At 34.1% G+C, this 27,303-nt stretch overlaps 1 protein-coding gene across 1 annotated transcript in view; it reads left to right on the plus strand.

Annotated features, from left to right (window-relative positions):
• LOC111056054 (leucine-rich repeat serine/threonine-protein kinase 1) overlaps positions 1–27,303 on the plus strand; it is a 236,411-nt gene that overhangs the window by 103,888 nt on the left and 105,220 nt on the right. The window contains 5 exon segments of the mRNA XM_039420334.1: positions 1,518–1,657; positions 6,667–6,861; positions 12,182–12,360; positions 14,601–14,791; positions 20,098–20,260. Of these exon segments, the coding sequence (XP_039276268.1) occupies positions 1,518–1,657; positions 6,667–6,861; positions 12,182–12,360; positions 14,601–14,791; positions 20,098–20,260 (868 nt within the window).

Genomic DNA, 27,303 nt, shown 5'->3' on the forward strand with positions numbered 1-27,303 from the left:
TATTCTCTGTTGTCTATGTTATTTTTATAAATATTTTTCAGTTTACTTTGAGCATTTTTCTCGGTAATTTGAGCAAAAGTCTAAATTTCTGAATCCTGTTTCTGTAGTTTTTAGCTGGATGAAACAAACTTTGGTACGATTCTTCCCGCTAGGTCACGCGCTTGTCGGTTCAGCCATCTTGTTGTGCTCAGCCATATTGCAGTTCGGTTCAGCCAATCAGCTGTTGGCGTATATTTTGAATGCGATTTTTTTGTTCTATCTGTTTTTTCTGATTCTTGAATGAATAAAAATAAGAATTTTGGCTGAGAATTTTCAACTTCAATCGGATTATTAATTTTTAAATGAATTAAGGTTGTTATTAATAACAGCATCACACACACAAACATTTGATGGATTTCAGCCATAATCATTTAATCAACCACTTCTCATATTCAATGGTAACTGTAGGAAAAATATAATGTGAAATACGTGCGCAAAGTTTGTTTGCTGCACTCAAGAAACCATTCCGTCCTCGCCTACGGCTCGGGCATAAACGTTTCTTTCGGTGCAGCAAACTGTCACTTTGCGCACTAGTTGCACAAATAACTATTGTGAAAGCAATACAGAAAAATGATATATAACTTGTCTACTGTATAGCTGGAGATTAGTTTGTGGCCATTACATGTTCAATGTGGCCACCTTGTTGTCTGATAACTGCTTCAACACGAACGCCTATGTTATTGACAGTGACTCGGCAACACATATCCTCGGTTATGCCTCAATGATTAGCACTCGCTTATTGACAGTGACTCGGCAACACATATCCTCGGTCATGCCTCAATGATTAGCACTCGCTTATTGACAGTGACTCGGCAACACATATCCTCGGTCATGCCTCAATGATTAGCACTCGCTTATTGACAGTGACTCGGCAACACATATCCTCGGTCATGCCTCAATGATTAGCACTCGCAGATCCAATAAAGGCAAGTGTTGAAAAAGAAACCCATTCAAACTCGCGTTTGTTGTCATTTGTTTGCATTGGGCGATAGTATGGATGCGGCATTATTCTGTTAATCGTACACTGCTATCTCATCTGTATTTATAGGCTACATCGTTACGGTATCTTTCAAGGTGCGTACAGATTTACGCGCCGCGAACATGAGCAATTCACTTTTAATCAGCTGATGCCAAGTTTTTTATATCTGTATCTTACCGTTTCTGTAAAGTATACAGATATAATTAGCTGATTAAAAGTGAATTGCTCATGTTCGCGGCGCGTATATCTGTACGCACCTATATACTGTTCAATAAGCACATTATTGTTAATTTTTCATGTTTTATTGTCTAACCTACTCTAGAACATGGTACGTCATAGTGGAGTAGGTCAATTTCCACTCAGAAAACACTAAACATGTAGAAAACACATTATAAGAATCTTTTGTAACTAACTATGTAGTATGTAATTGTAAACTATCTTATATTTTCTGTTATTGATGTAGTAGTTTTAGTTTTTTAGGAACATTTATTTATTGCAGGACAATAGTGACACAGGAAGCGTCTGCTCAGTTGAATCTTCGAAGAGTGGTGACTCTGAAATGCTGTTGAACTCACCCATGAAGTCGAGCTCGTCCTGTCTCAACAGCCCTGAAATATTGTCCAACAATAGAACTGTCCAGTAAGTGCCAATAATATTCATAATTTCCTATCAGCTATCATCTTACCGTTTCTGTAAAAATACAGATATAATTAGCTGATTAAAAGTGAATTGCTCATGTTCGCGGCGCGTATATCTGTACGCACCTCTATACTATTCAATAAGCACATTATTGTTAATTTTTAATGACGATCCATGTTTCTGAGTTATTAATATTGTATTTTTATGTTAATATCACAGAACCAATATGATATTTTGTTAATTAACTAGTTTTACATGGTTTAAAAACAATCCGGCAAAGTTGCGAAGCTAGAAAACGATAGCGCCATCTGCTTTGTCGAATGATAGACAAGGATAGCAACACCAATGTCGATCAAGTACTGCCATTATAACGTGGACCTCACCATAGTCAGTTTTTAAATATCAAAATTCAAAATTTTTAGTTTTGTCATTAGTTTTGAAGTGGAAATTGGACTTTTTGAAGTGAAAGTGAAATCTTAACCTCATTCTTTTTGAAACTTTTATTTGTTAAAATTTGGGAGAAGACAGTTTTGGGCTATGCCTGTTGTCTTCTCCCAATCATATTATATTTATTATAATTATGATCTGTAATTGCCAATGAAATAAATAAATAATATCAAAAGTAAAGACTTCATCCCATTAGATTTTCATGTGAAAAATTCATAAATCCACTTTGGTTGGAATTCGTTAACAATCAAAGTCACCTTTAAATTCTTTATCAATTCATACAAAAAGTACATCATCAAAATGATAGGGAGAGAAAAAATGAGGTAACCTTGTGCTATTCCTCTCCCAAATTTAGATAAGGTTACACATAGTCCAAAATAGGTTAAGTCTTGTAGTTAGTTGTTTTAGTGAGTAGGTTTTTGATTTTGTATTCAAATTTTTCAAATAAGTGCAATATTTTTAAAGTTTTTAATTTATTGTGATACATTCTGTGATTCATTTAGAGTATAACATCAATCTTCAAAATGTTCAATTCATTATTCCTGGACCGAAAATCAGGTGACGAAGCAGTGTGTGATTACATAACCTTAACTTTTGGACAACATTAGCATTTTATCAAAATTTTTGGAGAGAAATAGTGCAGGCTCAGCCTAGTTTTTCCTCCAATGTCATAATTGTATTATGATTATAGTGTTTTATACAATAAATGAATAAATAATAAAATTCACTTCACAAAATTTTCAGTCTTTAATTATTTTCACAATGTAGATTTTTAAATTTAGATGTTTCAAAACCAAACATAGGAAAATATTTCACATTATTGTCACTAAAATAGTAAATATCCACATTTTAAATGCTTCTCTATCTTTATAAACTCTGTAATCTTCAGTGTGTAGGTGGGATATCAATGTCACTTCTGCCTTGAATGCTTTTCTCACATTATCAACTCTATAATCTTAAGATGAGATAAACAAAGAAGTTTAGGAAGTTTTATTGTTGGAACAGATTACTGTCTCATCTTAACGTGTTGAGTAAAAATGTGGAAGTGTTGACAACACTTGTTGATCAACATTGCTAATCAACACAAGTTATAATGGCAGTGTTTGTTTATAGTTGGCCAAACGAAAATGGGTCCCTCAAGGTCAAAGCTTGCTCTTGACACCACCACCCGTCTCTACCAACACTGTTGCCACTTTGTACTAAGAGTGGCTAGTAAGAGAGAAAGTGAATGTGTGTGTGAGAGAGGGTGTGATAGTAAAGTATTGTTATTGTGGGGAGTATTGTTTGTCTTCTCTGTCCAAAGCCTGGATGAAGTGTGATGGGAATCAAATGAGAATTCATGCGAATTGAAAAATGAAGAGTGAAGTGGGCATTACAAGAATATTGACTAAAATAAATAAAATTACATCACTCCACTTCCAATTGATTATTATAAGTCTTCAAGTAACCTTTATGAAGTAATAGCTCAGTTTATAAATAGTTGCATTTAAAAAGAAAAATTCAATCATCATTATAAAATTGGATTTCTTGATGTCATGACTCAAGAAAGAGTTTTACATTATACATAACAATATTCTTTCCTTCATTTCATGATGTTGAAGAATATAGCGGATGATGGGAGGAGGTAACGGGGGATGTTATTGTTCTAACTTCAAAGAATGACACAATAGAACTTTTGAACCTGACGTGCTCAAAAGAATTTGTGACAGGTAGTGTCGGAAAAGAGGAAGAGGGATGGTATGAGAAGGAAAGAGTGATGTTCAGGGTGTAGAAATATAGTCAATGTATATAGACTGGTCGAGTGAGGGGTGGCCGCCAGTGGCAACATTGCAGTGGCCTTTAGAGACCCATTTTCGCTTGGTCAACTATAGTAATGGTAACACCTTGAACATTGAGCGCTGACCACATTTGAACTGTACCCACACCAATACAAACCATTCCTCTTTCAGATCACAGGTTAAGGCAGCAGTCCAAATGGTATTGCTATCCTTGTCTATCATACAAGCTTGTCTATCTCTTTCTCGCTTTGCTCTGTTGCCAGATCGTCTTTCATCAATGTAGAATCAATAATTAATTAACAAAATATTTCATCTCTCAATTATGAAAATTCATTATGAAATTATTGAAGAATATTATTTCTTGCTTAATAGAATATAAGCAATCTGATGAATTCAAAATTATTGTAGTACATACTTGAATAGACTTGAAACGTTGTCAAAAATCCACTTTAATTAAATAAAAATTAATATTTCACAGGAGCATGCCTTGGAAAGATTGACAATCGTTCTACTTCCCATTACTGTACTGTAACTTACAGCTGATGATGTGTGAGCACACACCAAAGCATGCTCCTGTGAAATATTAATTTTTATTTAATTAAAGTGGATTTTTGACAACGTTTCAAGTCTATTCAATTATGGAAAAGTTCCACAACATCAACGCAACATTCACGCTACAAACTTAATTGTAGTACATACATTTTTTGGACTCAAAATACAAGGTGAGGCATAATAATTAGCGACTTTAAAAAGCGCGCGAACCAAGCTGCGTTGGAGGGAGGTGGAGGGGATAGCATCAGTTACGTTTGGCGCGAAATAGCATTTAGTTACAATGGTGCGCTGGACCCCACAGCATCGTGCGTACGCTGTCAAAGCCTTGCATCAAAACGGTAGTTCATACCAGTTAGCACGTCGTGCATTCCGCAACCATTTCAACATTAATCGGAATCAGCCGGTGCCATCTGCCTGTGCGATTAAAGATTGGGTTAAGAACTTTGAAGAGACTGCGTCAACGACAAGGAAGAAAACAGGAAGACCGAAAACTGTGCGCACACCTGAAAACGTTGAACGTGTAAGAGTCGCCATTGACAGAAGCCCTCGTCGCTCAGCTCGCCGACACAGCGTTACACTTGGCATTTCAAACCGAACGGTAAGACGAATTTTACACCAAGATTTGCACTTCCACCCGTACAAAATCCAAATGGTTCAGGCCCTAAAGGAAACGGATTTTGTAAGCAGAAGCCGGTTCAGCTTAGAATTTTTGGATTTGATTAATGAAGACGAGGACATTGTAAACCGTTTGTGGATGAGTGATGAAGCGCACTTCCATCTCTCAGGTTATGTTAACAAGCAAAACTTTCGATTTTGGAGTGATGTTAACCCTAGAGAACTGCATCAGCAGCCATTGCATTCAAAAAAAGTAACTGTGTGGTGCGCCATGTCTTCATTAGGGATCATAGGGCCATTCTTCTTTGAAGATGGCCAAGGCAATGCGGTGACAGTGACTTCGCAGAGATACGCAGAGATGTTGGACAACTTTTTTACTCCACAACTTGGACAGTACGAAGTGAACGATGAAATGTTTTTCCAGCAAAACGGAGCAACATCCCACACTGCTCGAGTGAGCATGCATATTGTCAATCAGTTGTTTCCAAATCGTGTGATCTCCCGAAATGGAGATATTGCATGGCCCTCTCGTTCACCTGACCTCACAGCATGTGATTTTTTCTTGTGGGGTTATCTGAAAAGTAAGGTTTACCAAGGTAATCCTCCTAGAACAATTGAAGCCCTGAAAGAGCGGATCCGGCAGGAAGTTGGTCAAATCCCACTGGCAATGCTACGAAATGTGATGAGTCACTTCAAGGTCCGGCTGGAGGAATGTGTACGTTTAAACGGACGCAATCTTACTGGAGTTATTTTCAAGACATAACTGACATTTTACTGTTGCAGAAAATGCTTTTTCATGTTTTTTAATATTGTGGAATAAAAATAATTTTTTAACAAAGGGGTTTTATTTAACAGTATTTTTAAAATCGCTTGTTAATATTGTGGAATAAAAATAATTTTTTAACAAAGGGTTTTTATTTAACAGTATTTTTAAAATCGCTTGTTAATATTGTGGAATAAAAATAATTTTTTAACAAAGGGTTTTTATTTAACAGTATTTTTAAAATCGCTTGTTATTATGCCTCACCTTGTAAATGCATAAAAAGAGAAAAAAAGAGAAAAAAATCCATGTGAAAAAGAGTGGTGTGATCCAGAATTCAGATGTTCATGAGTATAATACGCGAAACAGAGCAGATTATCATATAATGGGTCACAATAGTAGGGTTATTTGAACAAAAACCAGATTATATTGGTAGGAAATTTTATAACAAGCTACCTCAAATCTTGAAAAGTAATGATGATTTGAAGATTTTCAAAAAACAAATGAAAAAATATTTAGTTGATAAAGCTTTTTATAGTGTACAAGAATTCCTTTCAAACCTAAACTAGGTTGAACTACTTAGTGTTAGAATTATTATGTAATAACATGACTTGTCTTATACTCCATGACTGGAGTCTTTAGGACGTAATCTAAAAAAAAAAAAAAAAAATAAATAAATAAATGATTAATTATTTTGAAGGAGAAATGAACAGTTTATTTTACATCAATAAACCTGTATCAGCTACCATCTATAGAAGCCATTGACAAGACAGAGGATCGGCAACGTTGTTCACCTATCTTTCTCCACTGCCATTATAACGTGGACCTCACTAGGAAGTTTTTTCTTGTTGAAACAGGTTACTGTCTCACCACAACGTGTGGAGTAGAAGCGTGGAGGTGACAGAGCAGATCCTTCACCCTGAGCACGACGCCAGCGAGGACTGTTCACAGTTGTCCTCCCTCAACTTGGCTCACAACCAGTTCACATCCGTTCCGGTTGTACTGTCCTGTCTGGCTGTCAACCTAACCAGGCTCAATCTTTCTTACAACAGGTCAGTTGCACAAGATATATATATATATATATATATATATATATATATATATATATATATATGAGAATCAATTGATATCAAGGCTCGTACAGACCAAAGGTGGGTTTTGGTTTGTACATAAACTGCCGACGTCGACCACGACAGACTTATACGTACGGGTGATATCAGGACCTCCTAAATACCGGACCTGCGCTTGTGTGAAAATCTAGGTAAAATGGCGCCGATAGTTGGTGGGGTCTCAACTCAGCTGACACTGATTTGTTGTCATCAGTTTTTAGTATTTAGTTGTAGTTAAGTGAAGTTTGTTTACAAATGTCACAGGCTTTGTAATATTTACGAGTTTTATAATTGATCAATTATTATTCTATAATTGATTATCTAATATGCAATAGACATTCAAATTAGATTTTTTTAGTATTCAAAGTGTTTAATGAATTCAAATTGTGAATAGTAAAGTTTTAAAAATTTAAAATGTATAGTGAGTGTTGAGTGTTAGAAGTGTATTCAGTGTTCAAAGTGTTTCAATCAACAATAATTTTATTATATTCAACCCTAGATTAATTTTTGTTTATCATCCGTAACTCAACATTTAGCTTTATAACAACATGCTACAATGAGTATGAACAGTTTTAATTAAACATGCCTAGAAATTGTTGTGTCCCTGGGTGTAAATCGAACTATATCATAGAAAACAATATATACTTTTCCCAAAGATAAAGAGCTGAGGAAAAAATGGAAAAGGTGTAGAAAGATTTTAAGTCACCAACAATTCGGCTGTGTGTATCAATTATTTCAGAGCATCAGACATTATTACAGAAGACAAGTTTTTGTGTGAAGATGGTTCTTATGTAACTGTTCCAAGAAAAAAAGTAAAACTATGTGATGGTGCCTCCCCTACAATTTTTCCAAACCAACCTTCTTACAACACAATTAAATCGTGTGTAAAGGTATTGGGCAGAATATTTCTAAACAATAACTGCAACATGAAGAATAATAATCAGTTGCCCAAGCAAACAAAGTTGCAAAAATTGGGAACATTGAATTCTTAGGCTAGAATAAAATAACGATAATTATAAGCTATGTGCATGTGAATTGCACTTGAATGCTATGTGCATGAGAATAAATAAAATCCAGTTACCCTATCAAATAATTACTTCTTTAATAAACCTTAAATCATTCAAACTAAACCATATTTAAATACTTGAAAATTATTTTGAACAGTAATAAGCAAAGACCTTAAAGATGCATAGACTAACATGCAGCGCTAGTGTCGTACTTGGAATTGAAATCCGCCATTGAGGGGGCAACCCATAAGATTATTACTTACCAATGCCACCAATGCCTTTGTTATCTATAGTATTACAAATAAATAATATATAATATATCGTGCTAAAATACCCCAATGGCGGCCTTCAATTTCAAGTAAGAGCTATCATTGGGAAGGCATAGGCATTGTGGGTCTATATCTCTTTAAGGTATTTGGTAATAAGTTATTAGAGGGAGCTGGAACCTAGCTGATGGCAGTAAGTTAGTTCACCAACTTTGGCGGCCATTTTGTTTGTATGCTCAGATCCGGTACTTAGGAGGTCCTGGTAATATCCATACTGTCCAAATTTCAAACTTGCAAAAATATCTGATCGAAAAACTTTTGATGTGATAATTATTACCAAAACATATCAAATAATATCAACATATTGCCATCTAAAAGTAAAACCCCAACCTCCCCCTTTAAAATACAAACCACTCTCGGTCTCACTCAGCACCATATCGCGCATGCGTTAGTAACGGTTTTTTCCTGTTCCATTCAGCCAGTTCTTTAAATGTAACGTTCTTTGTGATGATGGTTACCGAGCACTGTAACTGGAGCCAATCTTCATTGTATTTTGATGATGATATTATTATCCAATGATGATTTATCATTAAACTCAATATAATAATCAATATATTATTATTTTATTCAATAAAAGAAAGAGTACTTTTGAATAATAAAATATAAAGGTTGTTATGTCACTGATGTTAAAAAACACTATAAATAAGTCAGCATATTGTCATCTCAAAGCAAAATACTAACCCCCTAACGTCCCCTTTTACATTTAGAACATAACTCTTGGTAAAAACCTCTAATCTCTACCAGCATATTGCAATTTCAAAGCAAAATCCTAACCCCCTAACCTATCTTTTCACCTTTGAAATATGAAAAAGCATAATTCTACCTGGACCGTAGCCCTTTCTAGCATATTGCAATTTCTAAGCGAAAACCAAACCTACCCTTATGAAACGTTATTAAATATAACCTAAAAAAACCTAACCCCTAACCCTTTCACATTTAATATTTTAGATTTCAAAGCAAAATCCTAAACCCCTAAACTATCCTTTAATCTCTGAAACATCAAAAATATAACTCTTCCTGGACCCTAGCCCCGTCTAGCATATTGCAATTTCAAAGCAAAAACCTAACCTATCCTTATGAAACATTATTAAATATAACCTAAACTAGCCGTCAGGCTCGCTTCGCTCGCCATATCTGTCTAGCCAGGGGGCTCCGCCCCCTGGACCCCCGACTGGATCGTCCGAGAGTGAGATAAGTAGGCTCGCTTCGCTCGCCTGCATTTTTCATTTGAACATTTTCATCATATGTTAGGACGATCCAGTCGGGGGTCCAGACTAAACAGATATGGCGAGCGAAGCGAGCCTGACGGCTAGTTATATAATATTCTCAGGAATAGCTCCTATTGAAGTAGCTGTGCCCAATCAATTTTTCCGCGATAAATGCATTTCAATCTTCAACTTGGTGCCAACCTAAAAAAGTCAACTCAACTTAATGCCAACCTGACAAAATTATTAATTTAGTCAACAACTGTTTCGAAGAGGTATTCTCTCTAAATTATAGTTCTTTATTAACATATGCTATGGCCTTTTTTCAATTATATAATTAAGAGAATAAGAAGAATATACATGCTAAAAGACGAACTTTAAACCCTTAAAAACCACCCTTAGAGTTAAAATATTGCCAAAATATTTCTTAGTGCGCCTCTAAAGGGCCAACTGAACATACCTACCAAATTTGAACGTTTTTGGTCCGGTAGATTTTTAGTTCTGCGAGTGAGTGAGTCAGTCAGTCAGTCAGTCAGTGAGTGAGTGCCATTTCGCTTTTATATATATAGATAAAACTAAACCCCTCACCCTTTCACATTTAATACTTTAGATTTATTTGTCATCTTCAGAACAAAACATAAACATGTGGTTCATTCTCTAGAACTAAACATATCCATTTTATGATGTGCAAGTTGAATCTTGTCAGCACGCAATCAGCTGATAATAGATACTCAAAGAATACTTTTGAATAAGTATGTGATAACTGTGACCGTTGCTGGCCGTTACTCTGTATCTGAGACAAAGAGAAGCTGCTTTTAAAATAACAAACCACTCTCTGTCTCGGTCGGTTTAAAATATAATTGAACAGAACCTTCTAGGTTATTCCGACAATTTGAAATCCAGCTGATCTAAGATCTTTTTCTGATGTAGTCAAGGACAGTATTTACGCACTTAAACAAAACCCCGCCTTAAATCTGTATTCGCACTCAACAGTGAGAGTGAACTGTGAAAATATAATAACTAGTAGTTCTGTGAACAGTAGACCTATTCTCATCCACAAGTACCTGATTGAAACTATAGACCTTATGGAAATACAGCAATAGACTGGCTTCTCCACACATCTGTGTAATCACTTGTCAGCTGATTTATGATGAATAATTCTATAGTCTGATTTTTACTCTAATATTGGCGTATGGAGGAGGCTCCTTTTTCCTTTTATATTATCCTTTAAATGCAAAATTACCAAAAACTTTGTATATACGTCAACGCGCAATTAAAAAAGGAACATATGTCAAATTTCATGAAAATCTATTACCGCGTTTCGCCGTAAATGCGCGACATTTAAACATTTAAACATTCAATCATTTAAACATTAAGAGGAATGCCAAACCGTCGACTTGAATCTTAGACCTTACTTCGCTCGGTCAATAATGGTATTATTCATACTCAGTTGGCAGGACTGAGTAGAAAAACTTTAACTACAACTCATGGGAATTATATATTCACTAGGGATGGGTATCGATACATCGATGTTTAAAAACAATCAATGTCTACTGTTCGATGTTTTTCACTTATCGATGGTTTTACCTAGATAATTTTTCACTGTTCACTCTCACTGTTGTGGGCGTATCCAGCTTACAAAATGTATAAGCAAATTTATAAGCAGTACAGTATAAGAAAAAAAGTAATTAAAGTATATAAAGTACTACAGTAGTACTATTTTGATAGAATCGACAGAAATATGGCAGCAGTGTACTCCCTAATCAAATCAAATCCTTCTCATAACGATTGAATAAAGTTTTATTGCCAAATCAATAGAAATTAGAGGAATTATGATAAGAAATATCATCTATATAATAAGAGAGAGTAGGGTTGTGTTTGTTCGTTTGTTCGCATCAAAACATGTCAACTTGTGGATTGCATACCGGAAAAACGGGAATGATTTAGACCTCCAAATTTTGCACATAGATTCTAAAAATATCAATCTCGTGCACCTGGAAGCCCAAATTTCAATTTTCCTTCTAGATTTTTCAGAATTAATGTTTAAATTTCATTAATAGTACATTCGATTACATTAAAAAATCACCAAATCATATGGTCGAAATTAAAAAGGAACATCTGTTTCTATATTGCTTTCTACCTGAAAAACATAGTTTTGAAACTTCGTTTTCCTGATGCAATGTTTAGGCCTACACGTGGCATGAATTATTAATTTTTCAGCTAGAACAATTTTTGAGACAAATGCTAAATAAACGACTACAGTTTCACCAATGCTGTATCGGCAATATGAAAACGCATGCAGTTAATATGTCTTTCAATGAAGGTGTTGTTTACATAAAGAAATTATATTCTTCCATTTTTATTTAATTAAAATTTCAAAATTATTCGAGCCCTGATAGAATGACTGACTCACTGTACATAGGCCTGTTTTGAATTCTTCTAGATTTCATTACATCAAGTTTTAAGAAGGACCCTTGCGAAGCACGGGTTACCTGCTAGTGGGCAATAAAGCCCCATGTTTCAAACTAAGGTTTGCACGAATTAAAGTATCTATATAGCTTTATATTATGCTGGTTTTCAGTTGGGTTGATCAATTTGATATTATCAATTTAATTTATTATTGTTTTATATTTTTTTCAGTCTGGTTGAACAATTTAATATTATAGCATGTTGTATGCTGGTTCTAAACTCTGAGTAATCAATCTTTCATGTTGTTTTTTTTCAGTTTACGTTCGATGAGTCACATCACATCATACCCGAGTTCCTTGAAGCAATTAGATCTAAGTCATAACCAGGTGTGCTGTTGGCCGAGCTTACCGCAAATTGAAACCACTGACTCGATGGAGCAAGCTGCTGTTACCTGCTATGCTCCCGAACTCAACGCCAAACCAATCAAACTGTCAGGTTAGTCAACTTTTGGAACATAGCCCTCAGTCTAAAGCAACGATTACTGAGTTGAACAACAACAAAGATCAACAACAATCAAATTTAGAATTGAACAACATATTGAATGAAATACTCCTCTCTAAACTGATTAGAGAAAAACAAAATATGACTGAAAATAGTTATTTGTGCAACTAGTGCGCAAAGTGACAGTTTGCTGCACCGAAAGAAACGTTAAAGAAACGGAATGGTTTCTTGAGTGCAGCAGAGGAACTTTGCGCACGTATTTCACATTAAGTTTTTCCTACAGCTACCATTGAATATTAAAAGTGGGTAATTATGGGTAAAATTGCCTGAAATGCATCAAATGTTTTTCTGTGTAATTTTATTATTGATAAAAACCTTAATCCTAAAATCCTAAAGTCCTCGTTGTCCTTGGTTATAATATATTATAATGAATAATAATTAGCGCGTTGTGCTTGGTTGCACCTCTGCTCACTATAGCAGCCACAGCAGTCACTGTTACCAACTTCATTTTGATTTTGCTGCACTGTTGCTCCATATAACCTACTAAGTATTTTGCGTTGCCATGACTTGTTGCAAATCTGGAGTGCAGAAAAATTTTTCCCGCACTAGAGCGGAAAAGTGATTCTTTGCGTTCTGTAATCAGTGCAGCAATGGCCACTTTTCAACGTAACTGTAGGAAAAATGTATTAAGAATCTATCGTGTTACTATCGAGTACAATGTTCATGTTTCCAGATTTTATTGTTTCTATATAGGTATGAGTTTTAACTGACATTATTATTTATAATTTTTCAAATATTATATTCTCACAATTTAAAAAAAATTATCTAGTCTTATTTTGTAAATGAATATTAAAATTTTAATGTACGTGACTATTGTCTATGCTTACCATTGTTTAGCCATGACAAGTAATAAATTGAATTGAATTGAATAATAATATAATATAACAGATCAGCACTAAAGCCTGGTTTTCATTAGTAGAGTAAGTGGTAGAGTTCCCTGGGAAAGTACTAACTATCTTGTGAACTCTCCCAATGATAACGTTCATGGTAGAGTACTAGTTTTTAGTAGAGTAGAGTGGGATAGCACCGTGGGATAGTACTCTACCACTTACCTTCCCCCACTACCCCTTCTCACTCTACTCTGCCGCAACAATGCTAATGAAAACAGTCTCGAGCTAGTAGAGTAGAGTCTTGCTGTAGGCTTTCAAGTTTAAGAAGTATTGTTATTTATTAAAATTTTATAATTTATTAAAGTTTTTATAAGTGTTTAAGTGTTACTTTATTGAAAAGTATTGACATTTTTAGGTTAGTTCTGTTCACTAGACAACACACTTTACCTACTATTCTCAATTGTTGTGAAAACAGTTACTCGACCAAGTAAGTAGAGTTAGCTCAGTAGAGTAATGCTCAAGTAAGCATGTGAGTAAGCAGAGTAAGCCCAGTAAGTAGAGTAAGCATGTGTTTTTCAAATGGTGACACTCAGACCAGTCGATTCTAGTCTCCGCGACTGTCACCATTTGAATACCCATGCTCTCGACTAGAGTCGAGTCTCTTTCTCGACCTGAGTCGCGTAAGTGTGAGTTGAACCTTAGTATGCCAGTTACTCGACCACTAACTCTACTAGTGAAAACCAGGCTTTATAAATACTAAATAATCATGTCTGGATTCTCAAAGAATTCCTCAATCTGATAGAAAGAGGTTCCACTCAGCCAAATATCCAATTTCTTGAGAAAAGTCTGATGATCATATTTGACAATGGAGCTCAACAAACTATTGTATACCGTTCTGTACATTATACAATGAATATCAAGAGATTTGATAGCTCCCTGATGGCACATATGGTATGATGGATTGATGGTACAGGGTACGCGACAGGGTGTCATCCCTTCTACTTGTAGACATTAGTCTTGGCAACTCTTTTGCTTGGCTCCCACTGGAATCTTAGGGGATATCCTGTCGTTACCGTGCACGACACAGTGTCACCTGCTCGCTCGCGTCAACTAGCCCACCCGTCAGCAAGTCACCTCCTTAGAGAGGAGACAAGTTGTCGGCGTCAACCGGTGACCTCCAACAACCGGTTACAGAGGTGATATCCTGACGTGGGGACAAGTTGTCGGTGTTACCCATGGTACATTATGGATGTGAAATTGGTTTGTGTGCATAGTTTTTTAAATATTTTTTTAAAGTTTGAAATAGCAATATTCATTTTAAATCACTCTGTTAATTTTTCACAGCATCAGCTAGAAGACCAGGACGATCATTAAGGACAACGATACTGAATAGTTTATGCGTTCATCGAAGGCACTTTCGCCTGGAGAATCTGCGGACCCTCGTTTTAGCTGACAATAAGATTACCAGGATACAACTCAGCACTGATGATGACGGATATTCATCACAGGAGAGTGAAGACACCGACAATGAATGGGTTTGTAAATTTCATTCATTTATTCAAGTTGAGATTGTGATAACACGAATAGTTTTTCTAAATGGCTATTTGAGAAACCACATGTTATAATTTTATAGCTCGTGCGATACAGTACCAAGGTTCTATAAATACAGGTCACGACACAATCCCGTGATGCATTGCAAAATCGCCATTTTATGGGGTTCTAGTTCACCAATTTTCAAATTTATCAGATGTTTATCAAAACAGCTGTGGTTTTTTGCAAAGTGTGAAGTTTTTAGCTCAAAAACTTCCAGTTTCATTCAAAATTTAGACTTTTTAAATAACTATTAAGTTACTGTTCTAGATTTATTGATTCTAGACTCTAATAGTATCTATTTGATTCAAAATTTGCTCGTTTATCTGAGTATTGAAGAGCGTAAATTGTATTTTGAAAAGTGAAAGTGACATAACCAACATTTTGATTTGGACATTATAGTATAAATTGGAAATGGGACAGTTTTGGGCATGAGCCTGTTGTGCCTTTCCTCATGTTAAGTATTTTCACACAATGTGATAAATAAATAAATGGCTAAATAAATGTTATCATTATAGATAGAATAACATGATCTGTTATTTTGTTATATTGTTCAAGGGATATTGCTTGGCGGCTTTGAATTGTAAAATAAATTGTTCCAACAGAATAATAATATTTAGATTCCAACTAGGAACTGAATTGTTGATTTTTAGATTTAATTGATCGGAAACTTGAAACTCTTTTTGAAGTTGGCCTCGAATGTTTCTGTCTTGTCCCAATGTCTCTGCCTATTATATTAAGCGAGCGATTTCTGTATTTATATATCTGGTTATTTCTATATCTGGCTATTTTTATATCTGGTTATTTATGTTTAACGGATCTCGAAACGGCTCTAACGGTTTTCACGAAATTTGGAACATAGTAGGTTTATGATATAAAGATTCGATTGCACTAGGTCTCATCCTTGGAAAAACTCGCTGAACGACAGTAAAAGCATAATTTATCCTTGGCTGAAACAGCTGTGGGTAGTAAAAAAGTGAGTGAGCGAGTGAGTATGTGAAAAATCAAAATATCGCATCCCCGAAATTCATAAGATGACTATAGCCATAGCCACCTCTAATACAAGGCCGCGGCCTACGATATTGCAACGTCGCAGCGTAGGCCTACATTCTAATACATGATTGGTGGAAAAGATCAGCTGGTATTTCTAAAAATCTTCTTCACCAATCATGTATTAGATTCTAGGCCTACACTGCGACGTTGCAATATTGTAGGCCGCGGCCTTGTATTGAAGGTGGCTATGCTATAGCCAGCTGTGAAATATAAACACGATCATTTTAGAGAGTTGTGTTCTGTCTAACAATAAATAAAAATAACGAGCGAAGCTCGGTGCCCCGATATTGAATCATAAATGAATGATTGAAGCATTTATTATTGAAATTTCATTATTAAAAATTTGAAAACCCGAATTCACATATTATCTGAACTAGAATATTGCTTTTTAAATGCATAATTTTGTTACAAGCAAATTGAATTGGATTGGATTTTCAAATGTACCGCCATGAAGACCCCATAAAATGGCCGCTCCATAAGGAACATAAGTGTCATGACCTGATTTTTAGACCTTGTAGAGTACCCTTCGCTATGTGCGCTAGCTAGGAACTGACTACTAATAATTCAATTCAATTTATTTATTCACACACACACACACACACACACACACACATAAGATAAATCAATATGAAATAAAAATTAATTACATCAATAAAAAAACATCACAGTATAAAATAAATAACATAAATATGAGAACACATTACAATATTAGAAGGCAAATTATACATGTTATGTGGTGAAGAAGGGTAGAGGATCAAAAGTTCTTCCAACTATGGCTATCCATGTCATAGGAAGGCTTTTGATCCTTGGAATTTTTGGAAAGGATTGGGAAAGGGATGTGATAGAGCACAAGTAGGGGAAGTGAGCGCACTAATCAAAAAAGTTCTCTGTTAACTTATTATAGTTCTCAAAGGTAGAAGAAGTAGTTAATTTTGATCCAAGCATTGATATCTGTTTTTACTTTTTTTTGTTATCTTGGCACAGCTAATAATTTGTTCAGGAATTTTATTTATAATTTTAGTGCTTAAATATATGAGTTGTCTTCTAATATTTTCAATGTTAGTATGATAGATTAGGTACTTATTTGAGGTGGGTCTTAAATTGTATTGATTATTGATAGTATTATTAGTGCAAATGAAATTATTTTTATATTTAAATATATACTTCACTACATTCATTACATACAACTGTCTAACTGTCAACACGTTAAACTCTTCAAAAGTCAGGTTGGTTGGGAAAAGTCTAGGCTTATTTAAGATTGTTTTAATGATTGATTTTTGAATTATGGAAAGCTCTTCCAAGTGGAAATTATAACAGTCCCCCATACTGAATACATACTGATTATGGACTGTACCAGTGCAAAGTATACCATTTTAAGATGACTTGAGTTTAGAATTTTTTTTGCTTCGTAGAATTTATAAGAAAGATATCTGATTCTTTTGCATAAAAATTTGATATGGATGTCCCACTTCAAATATTCATCTATTATGACGCCTAGATATTTTGTGCTTGTTACTCTTTTTATTATGGGACAAGTGCAGTTATTGAAGTTCATGTTGCAGTTTGAATGTAGTCTCAGATTCATATTTTCGTCGGATTTACCAGTTGTATTGAGTGCAATAATACAGAGTTACATTCCATTACAGTTATGCTGGATCAACAATAATATTATGAGGAGTGTTGACATAATTAATAATTCGCTGTATAATAACTTTCATTCATTCATTATAAATTGTTCATACATATATTGACGTTCTCTGTAAGTAGCTATTGGAGTAAGGACATTCAAATATATTGTTTCTAAACTGGTTCTCTTTAAATTTATTTCCATCTACAAATTTATATTGAGGAGGAAATTGAAAAGGGGACTAGCAATATTATATACAGAGTGTCCCACGAAAGATGTAACTGCCGATGATCATGGAACCCACATTAAATTCCACAGTAAGAAAATTTCAGAGTGATTACCTAAATAAGATGGTTCTAAAGTGAAGAGGTTTTAGAACTTCAGACAGTTAGATGCCTTGACGCCAGTTTATAGTAGACGATTTGTAATAATACAGTCACAGATCATATTATAGGAAAGCTTTTCCTTCATATTCATTTCGGCCCATTATTTATTTATCATATTGTGTACAAATACTTAACATGAGGAAAGGTACAACAGGCTCATGCCCAAAACTGTCCCATTTCCAATTTATACTATACTGTCCAAATCAAAATGTTGGTTATGTCACTTTTTAAAATACAATTTACGCTCTTCAATACTCAGATAAACTAGCAAATTTTGAATTATAGATACTATAAATTAAAGTCTAAAATCAAAAATCCAGAACAGTAACTTAATAATTATTCAAAAAGTCTAAATTTTGAATAAAACTAGAAATTTTTGAGCTAACAACTACACACTTTACAGAAAACTACAGCTGTTTTTAACTTACTTAATAAGAGGGTGGCTTGTTGGATTAAGCGATTACACGCCGGTCTAATTATCAAGAGAACCGGAGTTCGAATCTCGACCGGGGCCAAAAGTTTTTGACCACAGCACAATCACATAGATATAGCCACCCGGTCTTTCGGAGGAGACAAAAAGCCGTTGGTCCCAACTACCTAAAAAGTAGTTGTCATTTCTTATCATCATCCCTCTCACTCATTACCCACGCACAAGCCTCTGAGCTTATGTGGGCATCACCCTCAGTATTATTATTATTATTATTTTCATTTTTCATCACATTACTATGTGAGTTTTTCATCAAAATCGGTCTATAACAAGACTTTGATGAATTATTCTGCTGCTAGGTTTAAGAATGCCCTAACCATTGATACAGTTTTGAGCATCACTGCCTTCTGCATCAAGTAGATCTTGTTCCTCGGGGCACTCAGATGACTTAGATTTGCAGTCACTTTTTTCCCCATCAATCTGCAGATATTATGACTGGAACGATTTCCACTTTCTCTTGATGCCAGAGAATCAAGAGAGAGAATCAGAGAGATTTATTATTATTATTATTAATACTATTTTCGAGTTCAATTGTTAAATTCCTTTTTTATCCTTCTAGAATTTTAGGGAAACGATTGGTGTAGTGGTCGCGCTGATTCTCAGCAAAAAATAATTGTTTTGTAGAAACAACCACGTATCCTAGACATTTTAAATCAGATTCAGGACAATATTCTAGAGAGATCTCAGAAGTTTTCATACGACGTACATAATAGTTTTATTTCTTCATTCATTTATTTATTTCATTTTAAAATAGAGCCATGCAAACAATTTAATATAAGTGACATTGGAAGGATAATTTATTTGAAATTATCCATTTAGATTTACTCCAATATTGCAATATTGATCACGTTTATATTTTTGAATTTCCCAGTTGAAAAAATATTTTATCATATCTATATATATATATATATATATATATATATATATATATATATATATATATATATATAAAAGCGAAATGGCACTCACTCACTCACTGACTGACTGACTGACTCACTCACTCACTCACTCGCTCGCAGAACTAAAAATCTACCAAACCAAAAACGTTCAAATTTGGTAGGTATGTTCAGTTGGCCCTTTAGAGGCGCACTAAGAAATCTTTTGGCAATATTTTAACTCTAAGGGTGGTTTTGAAGGATTCAAAGTTCGTCTTTTAGCATGTATATTCTTCTTATTCTTTAATTATAATTGAAAAAAGGCCATACCATATGTTTAACATAGAACTATAATCTAGAGAGAGTACCTCTTCGAAACAGTTGTTAACTGGTAACTAAATTGAAAATTTTGTCAGGTTGGCATTAAGTTGAGTTGACTTTGTTAGGTTGGCACCAAGTTGAAGATTGAAATGCATTTATCGCGGAAAAATTGATTGGGCACTGCTACTCCAATCAGATCTATTCCTGGGAATATTATATTACTAACCGTCAGGCTCGCTTCGTTCGCCATATCCTTTTAGCCAGACGTTTAGTCTGGACCCCCGACTGGATCGTCCTAACATATGATGAAAATGCTCAAATGAAAAATGCAGGTGAGCGAAGCGAGCCTGCTGATCTCATTCTTGGACGATCCAGTCGGGGGTCCAGGGGGCGGAGCCCCCTGGCTAGACGGATATGGCGAGCGAAGCGAGCCTGACGGCTAGTCTTTAATATTGTTTAAACTAATAATCTATTAATTAACATTGGATTATTTTTGTTACAGCAAGAAGTTCTAGGATCAAACGCGTTGAATGCAGCCAAATGTAGACTAATGTTCCCCAACTTGAGTATGTTGGATATGAGTAACAACCTTCTGAAAGAGATACCAGGCAATATAAATGAACTCAGCAATAGTCTGTCGGTGCTCAATGTTAGTGGAAATACAGGTATAGTAGAATATCATTGGTGATACTTTCATTTAAAAAATTCAATCATGATCACATGCATAAGTACAGTAGGTGAGGCAAAAACACCGGCAAAATGAAGATTCCTTGTGCGCCAGTGTGAGTCGTAAATCAGCTTAATCAGGGATGTAATATATAAACTTGAATCTAGCGTATGAAGTGTTCGAAAATATAATTTATAATATGAAGTTGATTATTGTATAAAAGTCAACGATTGGAAATAATTCAAGTTTAGCCATGCCTCTATGGCTCTTTTTCTGTGTTTATTATTTCGGAAATTATTAAGTGGAAATTCACTTTCTAGTATATTTATGAATTTACTGCTAATGTAGTAAAGTTGCCTTCTAAGAAGAGCTGAGTTGGTGTTATATATTTCATATTTTCTTATTGTATTAGGTCTAAGATTATAATTTATGTCATCGGCTAGAGGGAAATTATGCTCGTATTTGAAACTGTAATTTGTTATGCAACTAAGATATAACTGTCGTATAGTTTTAACATCAAATTCACTGAACAAAATCTTACTATCATAAGTTCTAGGTTTCTTCAATTTCATGTTGATTGTCATTAAAACTGGTCTCAGAAACTTGAGCTGGATTTACACCAAAGTTATCAACATTTTGTTAATGTACAGTGATCAGATGTACAGTTATTATAACATTTAACAAAATGTTAACAACTTAATCCTTATAGATGCTATTAGATTGAACGGAACTTGACAAAAACATAATGTTCATCATGTGTATGATAAGATATGTTCAATCTAATAGAATCTATAAGGATTCAGGCCGGTTACAGAGATCGACCGACCGTCTCAATGCGTATGTACCATCCTGACCATACGCATCCATAAATCAGTTTTACACATTCAGTGCTCGACCGACCGTCAGTGCGTATGCACCATCCTAACCATACGCATCTATACATCAGTTTTTCTAACTCACAAAATGGACGCCTTTACAGATTGTTTAATTGAAGCTTATTATCTTCGTAAACGGAAGATTAAAGGACGTTGATATCAAGTTCACTTGATGGTCGCCCAAAGAGCATATTTCAAAGGGAAGTTAGTACCATTATATACATCATTGCTTGGTAATGAAGATACATTTTTCAACTACCTCAGAAAGTCCATCAGAAATTTTGAAGAGTTATTTAAGCAGTCGTTAGGTCATGTCAGAGGCCCTGAAATTGATCAGTTGCGACCTGAAAACTCTGACACCAGACCTGAGCCAGCCAGGTCACTCGATATTATTATTATTATTAAGAGTTATTTCGAGCTTGTATCACCATTGGGAATACCTGCAGTCACTTTAAGCTATGGATCAAATAAATGTAGATAATATTAATAATATATGATTTTTCCCTTAAAAAACTTAGAAATGATTGAAGAAATGTATAAACTATGAATTCAAATATGACACTATTAATTAAATTCGTTCATTATGCTATTCAATTCAATATCAGCTGATTGTAGGGCAGAGGTGTCAGCACATTGGTTATATTGCGATCGGGCTACTGATCAGTACAGCTCTGAAAGCTTCTATTAGTTCCAATAGCGCGTCAGTCGACCGATGGAACGGATGCGTACGAGCTCGACCGATGATCTTCGTACGCAGTGTAAAATGTATGGTCCTGACCGTGCGCATGCGTGCCGTCAGTCCTGCTCTTTACGGATACATGGAATATCTATGGAAAAGACAAGCGCGACTGACGTACGCACTGACGGTCGGTCGAGCTCTGTAACCGGCCTATGTTAATAACATTTTCTTAAAATCTGATTGGTGTAGACGCAGCTTAACCATTATTTTCATTCCACAATAAATCTCATCTTCCAAAATAGCCTCAGTTTTTGTAGCCTCAGCTGATTTTATGAATAAACGAATGGAAAAACTGTAGTAATTGCATACAATGAATTCTTCAGCTCTGACTAAATGATAAATCATAACAATGAATGAATGAATGAATGGAGAACTGTAGTATGATTTTGTGTATGAAATAAATTCTTCAGATGACTAAATGATAAATCATAACAATTTTTTCTTATGCACTTTCAATGCTATATTTATATCCTGAAAAAGGTCGAAGGAGTGAGTCAATTCTGTTGTCCAACGAACTTGACCTGTAATTGCATGCAATGAATTCTTCAGCTGACTAAAATGATAAATCATAAAAATGTTTTTCTTATGCACTTTCAATGCTATATTTATATCCTGAAAAAGGTCGAAGGAGTGAGTCAATTTTGTTGCCCAACGAACTTGACCTGTAATTGCATCTAATGAATTCTTCAGCTGACTAAAATGATAAATCATAAAAATGTTTTTCTTATGCACTTTCAATGCTATATTTATATCCTGAAAAAGGTCGAAGGAGTGAGTCAATTTTGTTGCCCAACGAACTTGACCTGTTAAAAGGTTCGAAGAAAACGTGTTCAAAATTTGAAGCTGATTGATCAATTCTTGTAGAACATACAAACAGACGGACAACGACTTTGGCCTTCAGTAAGTCAAAAGTGACAACTCTCTAACGCTCGTTCAATTATGCCCCTAGCACCTTTGCATAGCAGATCCAAATCAGTTATGTTTATCAATTTATTTGTCTGGATTTCGATGTAGCACAATCATGGGAGTTTATTGGAAAACTTATTAATAATACATTGTGAGCATGAATTATTGAACACATTCCATAGGTGAATAAAAATTATTAATATTTCAGTGTGAGCATAAATTATTGAACACATTTTATAGGTGAATAAAAAAATAACAAATAGTAGTAGCGCGCCTATCTTTGTGGCAAACATTGGTGTAAAAACACTGCTATAATTTGTGTAATTTTGAAGCTGGTTGATCAATTCTTTCTAAAGATATTGTAGAACATACAAAGAGACGGACAACGACTTCAGTAAGTCAAAAGTGAGAACTCGCTGACGCTCGTTCAATTAATTAATCGGTTGAGACGTTACTCTTTTTTTTGAAACTTATTTTTATCATCAATTATTACTACAATTGGATTCAGGAACATCAAAAATAGATCACAACGTTTGCAATCAAATTCAAGTATTTCAAACAAATAATTACATTTTTTTATCCTATTACATTAAGCGAGCACTTTCTGTATATCTGTTTTATATCTGATTATTTATGTTCAACGGATCTCGAAAAAAGCTCTAACGATTTTCACGAAATTTGGAACATAGTAGGTTTATGATATAAACATTCGATTGCACTGGGTCTCATCCCTGGGAAAACTCGCTGAAGGACATGAAAAGGATAAAATTATTCATCCTTGAAAAAACATGATAATTTCGTAGTCTGTCGAAACAGAAGATGCGTGTGTGGGAGAGAGACAGAATTATTTCAAGCTGTGTAATCAATCAGCGAGAAATATTATCTAGACAATTTTAATCGACTTGATCAAAATATTCTGATTTGTTGACATAGTATGATAATCATTCTAAACTAGAGTATATCATAATTCTCAAAGTTGATCATTCAAATCAAATCAAATCAAATCAAAATCAAATCAAATCTTTATTTGTCCCAAAAACATAATTACAATGACAAAAATGGTTATAAATGAAAAAAGTAAAATACAATATAAAATGAAAAAGAAAAATACCATTAATAGGATTATACATAACTATATTAAAAACGGGAAGTCCCTGCAAGGTTCGAGGAACCTGAGCGCAGAGGCCGAGTGTTCAATGCTTAACAGTATATGAAAATAATAATGGGATATTATTAAGAAATAGGGAAAAGAAAAAGTGAGTAAGGAAGGGAAGAGAAAGAGCAGAGTGAAGGTATAGGGGAGAGTAAAGAATAGTTGAAGATTACATAAAAAACATGAGAAGTCTTTATACTAAGCTATGAGGAAATTACATTGCCAAAATTACATTGTTCGAGATTATCCATGTATGAATTTCAATTAGCAGTTTTCTATTCAATTTACTAGTGATAAAATGGTTAGGAATAACATTGATGAGCTTTGATACCTGATATAAAAATTGTTTTCTACAAATTGATAAAATAGTATCTGTAATTTGAAAGGTAATAGATGAGGGACGGAGGTTATATGGTGAAACACGCAGGTTGAAAAGATTCATATGTTTATTTATGTAGATGATTAAATTTTTTATGTAAAGCTGCCTGACAGTTAAAACATCTAGCTCACTAAACAGGTACTCACTTGGATAGAGTCTGGGTTTTCCCAATATAGCTCTTATAATGTGTTTTTGAATTACAAAAAGTTTCTCCAAGTGGTTTGAGTATGTTCCACCCCAAATTTTTATTCCATATTGCAGAAATGATTGAATGTAGGCAAAATATATGAGTCTTGAGATTTTTTATTACTAACTTGGCTGATATTACGGAATTTATTTATCCAATGTCTGAGTTTGTTACATGTACTATTGATGTGAACATCCCAACGCAAATGTTGATCAATCATTACACCCAAATATTTAACACAATGTTCTCTATTAAGCTTTGAGCACGTACAATTTATCCAATCAGACTCTTTGCAATTTACATTATGGATTTTAATGGAATCCAAACCTTGCGGCTGGCCTATAGAATTTGGAGAGAAAGACATGAAATTACTTTTTTTTATGTTCAATGTTAATATATGCTCATCAAACCAGGATTTTACTATTTTAAGTCCGGATTCTGCTGCTTTTTTAGTATCCTCCCAATTCGTTTCACTGAATAACAATGAAGTGTCATCAGCAAAAGCAATTGAGACACCATTTTTTAATTCTAACTTGAGAAGATCATTAATGTAGATTAGGAAGAGAATCGGCGACAAGACTGTTCCTTGTGGAAGACCGTAATCAGTGAGTTGTTCAAGGCTGGTTTTATTATCAATTTTGAGCAATTGGAATCTATTTTTTAAATAGCTCTTAAATAATTCAAGGGCTATTCCTCGAATACCCAACTTTTCCATTTTTATCAGAAGTTTTGAGTGAGGAATAGTGTCAAAAGCTTTAGCAAGGTCTAAAAATATGGCTATTGTTTTATTTTTGTTATTGAAATTTTCTGTGTTAGAAGAGATATTGCATCTACTGTACTTTTTTTAGACTGAAAGCCAAATTGATTTTTGTGAATTATATTATGCTTTAGGAGATAGCTAACTAAACGGTATTTTATTAACTTCTCAATAATTTTGGAAAAAGTACTCAACAAGCTGATTGGACGATAATTTGATGGATTTGAAGCATCACCTGATTTATGTAGGGGTATGATATTGGCTAATTTTAAACTATCAGGGAAAACCCCTCCGCAAAACATTGATTTATTATCACCTTCAATGGTTTTATAATATGTGGTGAAATAGTTTTTAAAATCCTATTGCTAATATTATCAATTCCTGGAGCTGAGTTATTGTTTAGAGAGTTTATTGTAGCAGTAATTTCATTTTCATTGGTAGGTGTCAAGAAGAAAGAGTTGTAATGCTCCACACATGAGTCCTTGAAATGATTACATGTTGTTGCAATGGGATTATTTAACTTCAATTTCTCAGCATAAAGTTTTCCTACGCGAGCAAAATGTTGATTTAGTGTATCAGCTTCTATTTTGGGAATTTTTTTAGTATGTCTTCTACCTAACAATTCATTTAAAGTTTCCCAGATTTTCTTAGAGTTGTTTATATTCTGATTAATTTTATTCTTATAATACTCACATTTATTCTGTTTTATTAATTTATTAAGAAGATTTCTGTAATTTTTATACTCATTTCTTAAACGGTCATTGAAAGGCTGCTTTGAAAGTGTTTTAAACAATTTGTCCCGTTTTTTAATGGAATGTACAAGTCCACGCGTAATCCAAGGTTTAAGGGGTTGTAATTTATGCGGAATCTTTACTGTAACTGTTGCAAGTTTAATGTGATTTGATATTTTGTCAGTTAAAATATGCATTGCTTCATTCACATGTAAATTGTCATCTAATAAGTTATCCCAGTTTTCAGTTTCAATGGATAATATTAATTTATTGAAATCTATTTTATTGAAAGAATTATTTTTACTTACAATTTTGTCAGTTGAAAGATCAATGTGGATGCTGACACAAAAGTGATCAGTGATGCTTGTTTTTATTACTGAACTTAATACATTGTCAGGATTGAAAGAGGAATTCTTTAAAAATATGTGATCGATAATCGATTCAGTGCCGTTTTGAACTCTAGTAGGCTTGTTTATGTATGATTTAAAACCATTCAAAGATAAAATTCCGAAATATTCATTAGTCGCAAGCGTAGACTTATTCAGATGTATATTCAAGTCACCGGCAAAAATTATATTGGGCTTATTTTTGATAAAATACAAACAATCATTCAAACAATTGAGAAAATTATCTACATTGGTTGAAGGAGACCTATAAACAGCGATAAGTGTTATCTTATCCTTCGCACCTGGCACTTGTACATCCAAAAGAATTGAGTTAGATTCTTTTATTTCGTAATCCAACTCATCTACTATAAAATTACATTTGAAAAAGACACAAATTCCATCACATTTATTTGTTTTACATGGCTTGTTAACCACTGAATAACCATTCAAATTAAAATTAAAATCATCCTCTTCAACTATCCAAGTCTCACTGAGGATAATAATATGAAACTCTAATGAACAATTACTGATAATGTATGACAGCTCATCAAAATTCTTTCGCAAACTTCTTATGTTTACGTGGATAATGTTCAGGTAAGATTGATTATCACTACTACCAAACAACTCAATCTGAGATTGAAAAATATCCTCTATTATAATAGTATTGTGAGTCTCAAGAGAAATATGCTCTTCAGGGTCATTTATAAGAACCATACAATAAAAGGAAAAATTAATAGGAAAACGAAAAATAAGCTATTTAAAATCTTGTAATAAAGGAGAAATTTAAAAAGGAATTAAGAAGGAATAGAATTAACTCTGAGAAAAGAAATAGGAGAAAGTTAAAGTTAAAGTAGATAAGAAAGTCTATTACTATTAATGAAAGAGAAAAATATTGAGCTCGGTCATCTCGTGACACATATCGCCACAT

The sequence above is a fragment of the Nilaparvata lugens genome, chromosome 2 (assembly GCF_014356525.2).
Source record: "Nilaparvata lugens isolate BPH chromosome 2, ASM1435652v1, whole genome shotgun sequence".
NCBI lineage: Eukaryota > Metazoa > Arthropoda > Insecta > Hemiptera > Delphacidae > Nilaparvata > Nilaparvata lugens.